The 11,812-nt window shown below is 40.3% G+C and overlaps 1 protein-coding gene across 1 annotated transcript; it reads right to left on the reverse strand.

Moving 5' to 3' along the window:
• Positions 1–274: 274 nt before the first annotated feature.
• LOC107666421 (peroxisome proliferator-activated receptor gamma coactivator-related protein 1-like) lies at positions 275–11,381 on the reverse strand. Its single transcript, XM_016457692.1, has 14 exons — positions 11,252–11,381; positions 9,367–9,492; positions 9,076–9,228; positions 8,898–8,963; positions 6,627–8,397; positions 6,502–6,555; positions 5,320–5,380; positions 4,972–5,036; positions 3,599–4,247; positions 3,294–3,494; positions 2,907–2,982; positions 2,695–2,816; positions 2,468–2,619; positions 275–553 (listed from the first exon to the last, which is right to left on the reverse strand). Exons 1-14 carry the CDS (start codon positions 11,342–11,344, stop codon positions 453–455), a joined length of 3,690 nt encoding a protein of 1,229 aa, XP_016313178.1. The 5' UTR covers positions 11,345–11,381; the 3' UTR covers positions 275–452.
• Positions 11,382–11,812: the final 431 nt, after the last annotated feature.

The raw sequence follows: 11,812 nt of genomic DNA on the forward strand, positions 1-11,812 counted from the left end.
TACGTGAATGTTGCAAGGGTCTGTTCAAGAATGACATTGATTTTTAATTTTAGAGAAGACAAGAAAGAATTTTTATCTCAGGTTTATTTAGGTTGAAATAAATTCAGCATTATAAACCCGTTTTCCCCAACATAATGTTTCCATTCAGTTCATTTTAAAATGTATCCAACATTCAGCAATTCAGATTAAACATTTAAATAAATTTAATCCTTTTAAAAAAATTCTATTTCATTCCAGTTTCATTATATTTCATGATCTTTTTTTTTTTTTGCCCTTTCAATTTTTCTTACAAATCTTCACTTCAATAGAAGGTGTAAACTTGCAGAAACAAACAAAAACACAAAGAGAAAAACAAAACAAACAAAAACAGTAATTGAGAGGCAACACTGGAAGTGTGGGGCAGCATTTTGCTCGGAGGTAATCGGTCTTCTCTCCTGTGGCTTGACTAATCGTTACCTTTTCAGGTTCTTCTGAGCCTGTTTGAGTAAAGTGTCGAAGTCTAGTGCATCAAATTTGCCTTTTGTAGGCTGTGGATCGTACTCCCGGTTTGAATCTGAAAGAAACCAAAAAGAGACTGTAGCATCTGGAGTCTTTAACAGGAACATTTTCAAAGACTAAATTAGTGATGCACGAAAATTTCACCAACCGGAAATATATGGCAGAAACATCAACTATTGCCCTAAAGTTACAACATGTAAATATGTCAGCACTGTTGATGCACTTAACTGTGACCAAAACTGATGCTAGAATAGCGATATGTAAAATCTGAATCAGAAATGGAGAGGCTACACGTTGCTGAAGAAATTTAGTGAGACTGGTTTCATTTATCACCTGAGAACACGACACCCTGAATAGCATATAAAGTTCAGTTGCAAATATATACATTTATAAATATATAAATATTATATATTAAATGCATACCTCGTGTCTTTAGCGACCGGGGACATCATTCACTACCCACTCTCTCTTTCATTTTTTAAAGTTAGACATCAACTTTCTTAGTATTTCTCAATCTATTCATTATAAACAAAATAACAAGAAAAAAATAAATAAATAATGCCCGTTTTCGGATAAATGTTTTTGTAAAAAGGTGTATAGGGTTCTAGAGACCCGAGGTATGTAAATGTGCAAGTATATTTTTCCTGCACAACTATGTTTACATATCTGATTGATGACTCAATATGTGCAATGCACCTTTATTCCTCGAGGTGGCACTGTTTGATACACAATGATGACGTGATGTTTCACTCATAATTACTGTAGGCAATTATAAAACAAACGAATATCATCAGCAAAAATTGAACTGGTTTGAATGGCTTCACTGCAGAGCAATTACTGTTCGCAATGAAGTATAAATGTCACTGTCATTTGATGGTGGATGTGGTGAATAAGCTGCCAGTGAACAAAATACTGTTTTTGAAGTCATTGAAAACGATAGTTTTGAGAATATGGTTGAGATCACGAATATGAGCCAGATGCTGAATGTACTGTGGAAATGCGCTCTGACGATGACAGCGATGGTAAAATCATCTGCTCAAATTGAACACTTCTAAGTTTCAAAAGGTAACGAAACATGCTTTATTTTATTCTTCTGTAATTGTTCTTAAAATATCAAGAAAGTTTTTCTGCTATTGCAGCAGTTAGAGATCCATCCATGCTGGATATATAGGTATGTAGGTATTGTGACGAGTCGGCTGCCTCCCCCTAATTATCATCATCACCCCATCCCTTAATCGCCGCCCTTCGCCAGGCTCCCGACGGGAGTGGGTGCGTGAGAGAGGAGGGGCGCTGAAACAGCCAGGGCTGGCGGCGTGTGATGGGGCACACCTGAACCAAATGGGGCCTCATCACCGCCGCTGTTTAAATGCCGAGCGTGCCTCTCCTCGGGAGACGGGTCTCTTCCCCGTGCATGCACGCTGGTGTCCTCGTGGGTCCAGGAAGGGTGCATAGAGGGATCTCCGTGCCGCCGAAGATGCGAGCTACCGGACCCGCGGTCCGGACGAGAGCTGCACCTGTTACACGGCCGTCAGGCCAGGATGCCGGGCCGTCTAGCCCCTTAACACACTGGGGCCAAGGCAAGAAGGATGCAGCCACTGGAAGAAGCCGCCGCCCCTCGCGTCCCGGACTGGAGAGGGGAGCGCGTGCGGCTGCCGGACTCTGCCCCTTACCTGGACCCTTCCTTCCTGATCACTGCCCTTCCCTGCACGAAGCCCGCAACACGACGAGGACACCAGATCCCCTGTTTTATTTCTGGACACTAGTTTCCTCTTTTCCCTGGACACTTTGTTGTTTATATTATTTTTGTAAATAAAAGCCTCTCCGAGGCCTGACGCCACACCCACTGTGTCTGTCGTGTGCGCCTCCCATGACAGTATGTGACCCGGATATGTAGTAATGATTGGCAAAACATTCAAGCATTTAAGGGTTAAATGGATTGGAAAAAAAAAAGACATGATGCTAAGCTCACCAAGATCAGCATAACTGGTCTTGCAGAACTGTCTCCTGCCTCCAAAGCACAGGTCAAATGGAAGCTCATTCTGCTCCCTCAGCTTGCTTCCATTCTCAATAGCGTCAAACGCATCCTTCATGTTGTAGTATGTAACAAAGCCATAGTTGTCCCTGAAATAACAAGAGTGTTAGCAACATTCTTTTTAGTGTAAACAATATACCAAATACAATTAAAAAAAGCCATACCCATTTTCTCTAAAGTGCACAGTGCACTCCTCAATCTCTCCGAAGAATGAGAAGCGTTCCTTCAGCTCTTTACAAGTCATGCTTCCACGAATTCGTCCAACATAAACAATTCTCCGCTCCTCCTACATACCATTTCAATTACGATGTTAGAAATCACCAAGGTGCCTTTGAGAAAAATCTAAAGACACATCTTTCTTGATTAAAATACTCACAATTGCTTTCTCCTTGTGTGTTTTTGAATCCTCATTGGAATTTTGTGAACACCGGTAACCAGATCTCTGATTAGGACTATCAATAAAATCAAAACATTAGGATTATTATAGTTAACTAAAACATAACCATAAAATAACATGTTATTTGAAATAAAATATAATATAAAAGTAAACTTGATTTCAGCTAGTTGCCAAAGTAAGTGTTCTCATTTTAATTTTAAGTTTTTAACTTGATGTCTTAACTAAAATAAACATGAATTAAAAAAATATGAACAAATCTACTAAAACTTTCAAATGAAAATGGAAAAACAAAATCAAATTCAAAACATTAATAGAAACTGTAATAGTATCTCAAAGATACTATGTTACACTGAAACATGTGGCCACCTTCTATGACTTTTCCAACGCCTATGCCCAATGTCAGAGGAGCGGGATCTGGATCGAGAGCGGCTGCGGCTCCAGGATCCAGAGTGTGAACTTGAATATGAATACCGTCGCCGGCGGGGCGGGGAAAATGACCTTGAGCTGGATCGGGAACGAGACCGAGATGATGAACTGGATCTGCTGCTTGAGAGACGAGACCTGTATCTGTAAAATGTAAAAATACACATTTGGCAAAATCCTCTAGAATGATGTGCTTTCAACATTCCTTTCTAATTATTATAAATGTGTATAACCACATCAAAGCTGACCTTTTCCTAGGTGGTGAACGTGATCTTGAGGAGGACTCGGAGCTGGATTCTGAGCTACTAGAGGATCGGGCTCTGTATCTTCGCTTCGAGCGGCCTCTGTCCTGCTGGCACTGTCTGGAGGAATGCTCAGAGTAGTTCACAAATTTCTGCTGGTTGCATTTTGCTTCACCCAGTAAAGAGCTTTCAGAGTCAGGCCTGTTTGGAGAGGCGTCCGGAGTCTCCAAGGCAGAGCTATTTAATGTACACCTATCTGCAGAAGGTTGACTGAGGCTGAGATTTCTCTGGGTTCCCTCTGTAACTGCTTTGGAGATGCTGCTCTGGGCTGGCTTGTTGGGCGGCAGCTCAACGGTCTTGATAACAATGCTAGGCTGTTGTTTGACATTCCACCGACTGCCAACTTCATTTTGACAGGGTTCTTTTGGAGGGAGGCAGTAGTCGTGGTCAAGGGAGAAAGGCTGAGTCTGTCCAGTAGAAGTAGGGGTCTGAGGTTTGCTGCGCATCTTATTTGAAGGTATTGGTCTTGCCTCTATCTGAATGGCCTTGTTAGGAGTTGGTTTAAGGACCTCTGACTTCTTGGTTTTCCCCAGTAGTGAAACTGGTGCAATAGGCTTCCACACCTGGTGTGGGGGAGTGGCAGGAGGTGTAAGACCTATGGGAAGAGTCATTTGAATGGAGTTTATTTTTATTCAAAGAAATGATAAAGGCTTAAAACGCCAATATTGATATACAGTGGCCTCAAAATTGATGTGCATTTAAATGAATGAATTTGTTTGCATTACATAAGTCAAACCATGTGCCATTTATTTTAAATGAACAAGCTATATGTACACTACCGTTCAAACGTTTGGGGAGAGCAAGATTTTTTTCTTTTTCAAATAAATGCTGTCCTTTTGACCTTTCTATTCACCAAATAATCCTCAAAAGTAAAATGTATCATGGTTTCAACAAAAATATTAAGCAGCACAACTGTTTTCAACATTTATTAAAAAAATAGTAGTTTTTTGAGCACCAAATCAGCATATTAGAATGTTTACTGAAGGATCATGTGACACTGAAGACTGGAGCAATGGAATACAAAATTTGAAAATATTAAAACAAAAGTTATTAGAAATAATATTTCATAACACTTTTTGTTTGAATTAATAAAAAAAAAAAATTAAGAGACTTTTCAAAAACATATCGAAAATCTTACAGACATCAAACTTTTGAACAGTAGTGTATATGTATTTAATTTATATCCCCCCCCCCAAAAAAAAAACAACAACAACAACAACATGTACCATGTAGTTTTGAAGAATAAAAATGTATACATGCACAAAACATTAATTTAATTAAAAACACACACACACACACACACACTAAAAACACCGTACCTGCAGTGCTTCCCAGGTCATGGTTGCGGGTTCTCTCCACGGCCTTAGTCTCCATCTGCTCATAACTGAATTCAAAACAAAAATATAAATAAATACAATCAGCAGTGGCAACAATGTCAAAAGCACTGAATTACTAATGTTGTTAAAACATCGCTCAGACTAACACAAGCTACGCTTATGTTTGTCTCCATCCACCTTCACATTCTGAAGCCATGATGGGGGACTTCATTTGTTTCGGTAGGTCTTGGTGAAAAGTGGCCTATGGCCACACACACAAACATTGAGTTTGGTGCGAGAGCAGCACAAGGGCTGTAGGGTAACTCCATCACTCCGCCTCATGATACTCACCTGGAGTTTCCTACAGCGGCTGCTCTACCACAGACCTCCGGTACACTCTGCTCTTCTTTGGCTGGAAAGAAAAAGTAGGGTTGTGAATGACCAAATACAGGAGGGTAAGATGGGACAGACCCTTAAAATAACTGAAACAATCAGACTGTCCAGCATCTAGCAGAACACGGCCACAAGCAGCATAATGTATTGTGATACTCTACAAAAATGCACTGCATTTGCCCACTCAACAGCTGAGAAGCAGCAGACTAAAGATAAATGCTTGCTTAATGGATACGCCGTCAGTTTTCCGACCCAGCATATCTACAAAGACAGCCAACTGGTTTTAAAATGGTTTTGTTAACAGGGCAGAATTCCAGCAGTTCAATGAGCATGAGCACATAGCAGCTGTTTTCACTGAAGCCACGCCCTCTCTTAAAGGAACAGACCTTATTCTTCAGGTGTGGTGATACAAGCAAAACTAACTGTCTATTATTAATAGCATAGCCGTGTATAAAGCACAGCTCATACAGACATCACTTCATCAATCAATTATCAGTTGGTCAGCATGGCGAATTCACGTGACCAACTTGAAAATTAGCAAATTCTGTGGGGAAAATTATTTGCCCTCAAGTGACACTACTCATCCTGATCACACATTCCTACTGGAATGACCAAAAATATATTCAATCTGCATAACTTTAGTAATGATACAGTTCTATGTGACTTGGGCAGTTGTTGTAAAATACGTAAAACAATAACCATTCAGGTTAAACACAGAATATCACTAAGAAAAGGAAACAAACCTTTACCTCATTTGAACCAAACACTTATTACGTCAATATAAGATGTTTGTTTGTGATAAGTTTAATCTAATCACTAAGTCATGTTTAATTGTGAACTCTTTACTTGCAATCTGTGCTTGACCTGGCAACATGGACACAAACTCTTTCATCCCAGGAATGCCAACTTTTTCCAAGTTCAAAAGTTGGCCTAGTTGCTTACAAACGAATGGTCTGCATTCTAAAGATGGCAGTATGGGTGTTCATGTTCACTAAGAGGGCACTCGTTTCCAAAGAAAGCTCTGCTGTGCTCATCATTAACATCCTTCACATAGTCCGCTTGACTTGTAGCATGATTTTAACAACCCTCATTGGTAAACACATACTTTCAGAGTAAGAGCTCAGAGATAATATCACTTACACTGAGACTCCTCAAACTGCTCCAGGAGGCTTGTAAGATCAGCAGCTTCAATACCTAAAGGAAAAAGTTTATTATAAACCACTCCACAGAAATTATTACCTAACAACATATGAACAAACGCTCACCAATTTCACTTGTGAAAGACTCAATCAGCTCAACTGTGGTGTTCTTCAGTTTGGGGATCTCAGAGGAAGCCATCCTCATCTGCTCTGCCAGTTCAACAACTCTGGCCTGAACTTGAGCCGAGAAAAACGGCTGAGCAGCTATTGGTGCAACATGAGGCTGTGACCGTGAGGTCAGCTTTTTAGAATTAGTTGGCAGGGTGTTTTTGGCTTGATCAGACACAGGGGCCAAAACAACCTGCTCGGTCTCTCTCTTTGCAGGCACAGCAGCACTAGGTTCATGAGGGCTACAGTTTGAGCTCTCAACTTGTGTAGTGATCATCTGAGGCCTTAAGGGAGCTTTGGATGGAGCAGCATTGGGGATCCCATGTAAACATTCCTTATGACTCTGTGCATTGAGACCTTGAGGGCCTCCAGATGTAGTAGACACTGATAATGAAACAGTCCTTTCAGGGGCCACTTCAGCCACATGTCGGATGGGGGCAGAGGACTCGGTATGAATAGTGTTTTGTGGCACACTGATGGGAGCAGGTAGTTTCTGGGGTGAGGGGTGGACTGATTGGGGTGAACTTTTAGATGTATCAGAAGGTGGAGGGGTTGGTTTAGAAGTTGCAGGTTTCTTAGAGGAAGCCATCAGTGAAGCCGGTGGGGTGAGCAAGGCTTCAGGTGTTGGTGGAGCAGCGGGGCCTCTCGGGTGCCATGCGGGCATGATTTCAGGTGCAAGGTCTTTTTTAACAGGAGTATGCATGGTTTTACGTGGATCTCTGGGGTTGGGATCTGGCAGGCAGGGTATTGGGGGAAGCTCCTTGGGCGGTTCAGGCAACTTAGGCCATTTAGTGCTGTAATCCTCCGTTTTGTCCACCGGATCTGGTTTCTTCTGCTGGCGGAGGAGACGGTATTGCTGTAAACTGAGAGGTTTGAGCTTAGTTTCATTGCGCTGACAAACAGCAGGCTGTTCGCTAACAGGTTCTTGTTTTGAGGGTTCTTCCTCCACAGACTTTTCAAGAGGTTTGTTCTCTGGCTGCGAGTCAGTGATTTTTGCTTCAGCTTGAGGGGTTGTGATATGCTCCTTCTCAACCTGCGGTTTAAGGGTCGTCAACTCTGTAGGATGATCAAGTTTAGCGTTTTTGGGCTCTGCTGATGAGAGCACAGATGAGAAAGTCTCCTTTTTCTTCTTTTGTTCTTCCGGGCATTTCTTCTGTGGCTCTTCTTTAACTCTTGAGCTTCTCAAAACTCTCTGTTTAACCAGAGGGGCTTCAAGAAGTTTACTTTTCTTTTTCCCTTTACGTACCTTGACAACCTCTTTCTCCTCCTCCACAGGAGCTACTTCAGAAGGAGGTGGGACTTTTTCATCACTATCTTCAGGCTTTGCTTCTGGCGTGTCTATGCTACTCTCCGGGACTCTTTGTTCACCTTCTGCGGAGTCTGTGTGAGAAAGAGGGATGCTGAGATCTGGGATTGCCAGGATGGGCTCTCCATGCTCTCCTTGATCAGCCACTTCTAGCACAAGGCCCCTCTCAGGCAAAAGATGCTCTTGTCCCTCTTCTCCTTCCACACATAATGTCATGCAGTAAGGGTGCATGTGTTTTACTAAATCACTGAGAGTAACAGGCATACTCTCTCCATCCTGCTCTAAGGACACAGGAAGGCACCAGTCAAATTCATCCAGTGATGACAAATCAATATTGGCTATGGGGGTCGAAAAACTAGCGTCTCCATCTTCCTCTTCTCCTTCACTGTTCTGCTGGGACGCTCTTTGCATTCGTGGGAGACTCTATAAAACGAAAATGTAACATGTCTTACATTAGGCCTATAAAGTTAGGAATTTAAAGAACTTATGGTGGCTTATGCATGTGGGAACACAACACATGGCAGCCATTTTCACAAACTTGTAATGAGAAGTGCTTATAAACTGGCTGTTGTCAACAAAAGAAGCTTTATTTCCCCATGCAGTTTTTCACCAAAATACAAGATGGTTCAACATTTGAAACTGAAGGAATTAATTGTATTATACAGCCATTTTTTTATAGGCAATAATTTTATTTTACAGTAAAACACTGTAATGGCAAAAATTAAACAAATACAAATTTTCTTTACAAAGTATCAAATTATTATTTGCATTAATGATATTAATAATAATATCCCAAATTATGTAGCCCCAATTAGAACTGGTCATGCTGCCATCTAAAATGAATAAAACATTAAATCTAATAATGTGTTATAATTTTGTTGTTTTTCAAAAACTGATGAAGAAAGATTTAAGAACTTAAATACCTTCCCAGGAAATTGTCTTGTGTGAATCATTGACTCTGGAGGAGAACGTGCAAGGAACTTTCTCAGCTAGAGTGGAAAAAAGAAAATTGATATCTGAAAATTAATTGAGCTGTCCTACAAAATGAAACGAATAAACAACCAATGCATTCCTGACATGCTTAGACAGGTGAAGACTCACTGGTGAATGTTCCTGACCCTTCTGCCCTGAGAACAGGTCTGAATCCGGCAGAGTGTCAAAAGGGGACAAGTTTTCATCATCAACATTGTCAAGTATTTCAGTGAGAGCTGTGAGCAGCGTCGCTTCACTTTCCTCATCAATATTACTTTTAACCTGAAACTGAGGAAACGACTTATAAATGCCATTGCTGAGTGAAATCAAAACAAGTGACATTCAACAAAACATTATGCTCAAAGCAATTCATGCAATGAACAAGACTTCTTTTGGCAGTTTATAAAAGGCTTTATTTACTTCTCCAGTGGGGCTGTCCTCAAAAATGGACAAAATAGAAGGATCAAGGCAGCCTTGTAAAGCCTCCAGAGCATCTCCATTGTTAAGGCCAGGATACTCCAGACAGCTGGCAGTGAAGCTTTCCACCTGCAAGAGAAGGAAAAAACAGGTTAAAGTTGGCATGAAAAAGAAGCTGTCCATTAAGAATTGTCCATTTTATTTCATGTAGACTTGCAATGGCTGGTCTTGCTTGAGCCATCAGCAAACCAGACCAATCAGCAAAAACATTTCAACTTTAAACTGTAGGCACCTTTCTATTATTATTATTATATTAGATTACCGGACAGCCTTGCTGATGCTAAAGTTGAACAAATTCAGTATTAATATTTAGATTTTAGATTAATACTTTTATGTATGTGTCTAAAACCATAAATCACTGCAAGGTGGTGTCTGCATTAGGTGAGGCTGTAAACAAGTCCATGTTCCTAAATTAAAAAAAAAAAAAAAAGGACATTGCACAACAGCAAACAATGCGCTCTGTCTTGAGGCTTGTAATTGCTGGCCTGTCCAGTAGCAGCTTTGGTGTTAATACAGTTCACAGCATCATTTATTAACAGAACTAAACTAACTAAATTTGAAATAGTGTTAAATACGAGAAATACTAAATGCAAGCATATCCAGTTAATAAATGCGTTCATTTAAGTTACAACCACGTGTTGCGCACATCGCGTCATCCTGCCGCAGTGCATTACTGGGCAAACCCAATACCGACACAGTTCAAAACACGCCTTGCTACAACACATCCTGCGTGTTATTTTCCTAAAAGCGATCCTGATTAAATAATCAGGCCAGTTTGATTATAATAAACCATTGCGTTTAAAAAACTAAACATGAGCTGAATGAAAGGCTGTTGTCAGTAAACACACACGACTGACCCACTCATACCTGCACCACGTGCTGGACAGCGAATCAACGCAAACCGCAAAGAACGACTTCGGGCAAACTTTGTTATTCACAGTCACGACAATGCAAAAGACAATAAATGCAACCAAACAGAGCAGAAATAATATTAAAAAATTATAGCGTGAAAAGTAATATAAGTGACAGATGCCATCTGTTGAAATACCGATCGTGATATGTCATTTTAACTTTATCGGGCCTAATGTAACTTACTAAAACAATTAATTGCAGTTTCCGAGTCAAACGTTTAAGGTAACATTAACGACCATGCATAAATACAAATGCTGGTAGTTTCATTCTTAAAATGAGTGAACCACGTGGGAGTGAGAGAGTCACTGGAATATGTAACAAACTACAATCAGAAAGCCACATCTGACCAATAAAGGAATATCTGTATTAGGGAATCACTAATAAATAATGTCAAAATACATAAACATGTAAATAAAATAGCCTTCTTCTTTAGATCTGACACATTTAAACAGTTAACCACTCCTGGTTACAGATTATTCATCACAATCATATCAAAATCCAAAACAATGCATTTATGGCTTACAAAATGCAAAACTGTACTTTTTATTTATTTATTTTCTAAAGAGAGAGAAATGACTATGTAGTTGAATCACTGGTCTCGAGAATGCAGAAGCATAGCAACATCAGCTAGGAGCAAACTTGTGTAGTCATACCTTGACATGCGACTTCTGCATGGATACGCAAGAAATCTAGCAACACTTGGAAAGTGATAAATGTTTCTTTTCCTACGACCATTTCTTAAATAAACTCACAGGTGGCAAGAATAACTGTAAAAGCTATCTCACCATCACCATCCACGTGTCACAAAGTCCTGCACATCATCGCGTATTTGCCTCGAATATTTGACACCGTGATCAATGTCAACAATTTCATTCTGGCGCAACACTCTCTAAGTATCAATATGTGCTGTTCTTACCTCGTCAAGATTCACCGGTGAGAACATTTGAGTATTACAGGCTTTTAACATCTCCTCGCCTGTTCCCCACCGCGCCGCCATCTTACAACTCATCTGTGTGGAAAAACGTGAACCAATGCAGGCGCAGCAGCCGGCTACAAGCCACGTGCTATTTGCGTTCCCGGCAACTGAACGTGCTTAGCCCCGCCCCCGCGATGCGTCATCGGCCTTAGCGTTCTCATTTCTTTGGTTATATGGGGTTTCTTTTCTTGTTTGTTATTTATCATCTTGTATTATATAAACGTTTGTTCAGAATAATGAAAATGGAGAAGTGTGGTTTCAATCAGTGTATTTGATGTGTTATGTTTTATTCTGAACACAATGTTTACTCACTATATTGGGAAAATATGGGACCCTTTTGAACCATTTTTTTTTTTTACAACGTAAGATACCATCAGTTTCAGATTTCTGAAACATTATGAAGAAAGTCTTAAAATTAATCAATCTTAATACCGAAGTTTGAGAACCACTGTCAAATTGCTTTTGTGGGTTATTAAATAGCACAGAGAAGAAAGAGACATA

The sequence above is a fragment of the Sinocyclocheilus anshuiensis genome, unplaced genomic scaffold, assembly GCF_001515605.1.
Source record: "Sinocyclocheilus anshuiensis isolate Anshui unplaced genomic scaffold, SAMN03320099.WGS_v1.1 scaffold63, whole genome shotgun sequence".
Classification (NCBI taxonomy): Eukaryota; Metazoa; Chordata; class Actinopteri; order Cypriniformes; family Cyprinidae; genus Sinocyclocheilus; species Sinocyclocheilus anshuiensis.

Coding starts and splice junctions, on each gene's coding strand:
- LOC107666421 (XM_016457692.1), bottom strand. CDS start 11,344: ATGAGTTGTAAGATGGCGGCGCGGTGGGGAACAGGCGAGGAGATGTTA. Junction 3,495..3,598: donor CGTTCACCACCTAGGAAAAG/GTCAGCTTTGAT, acceptor TACATTTTACAG/ATACAGGTCTCGTCTCTCAA. Junction 2,983..3,293: donor CGTTGGAAAAGTCATAGAAG/GTGGCCACATGT, acceptor TTTTATTGATAG/TCCTAATCAGAGATCTGGTT.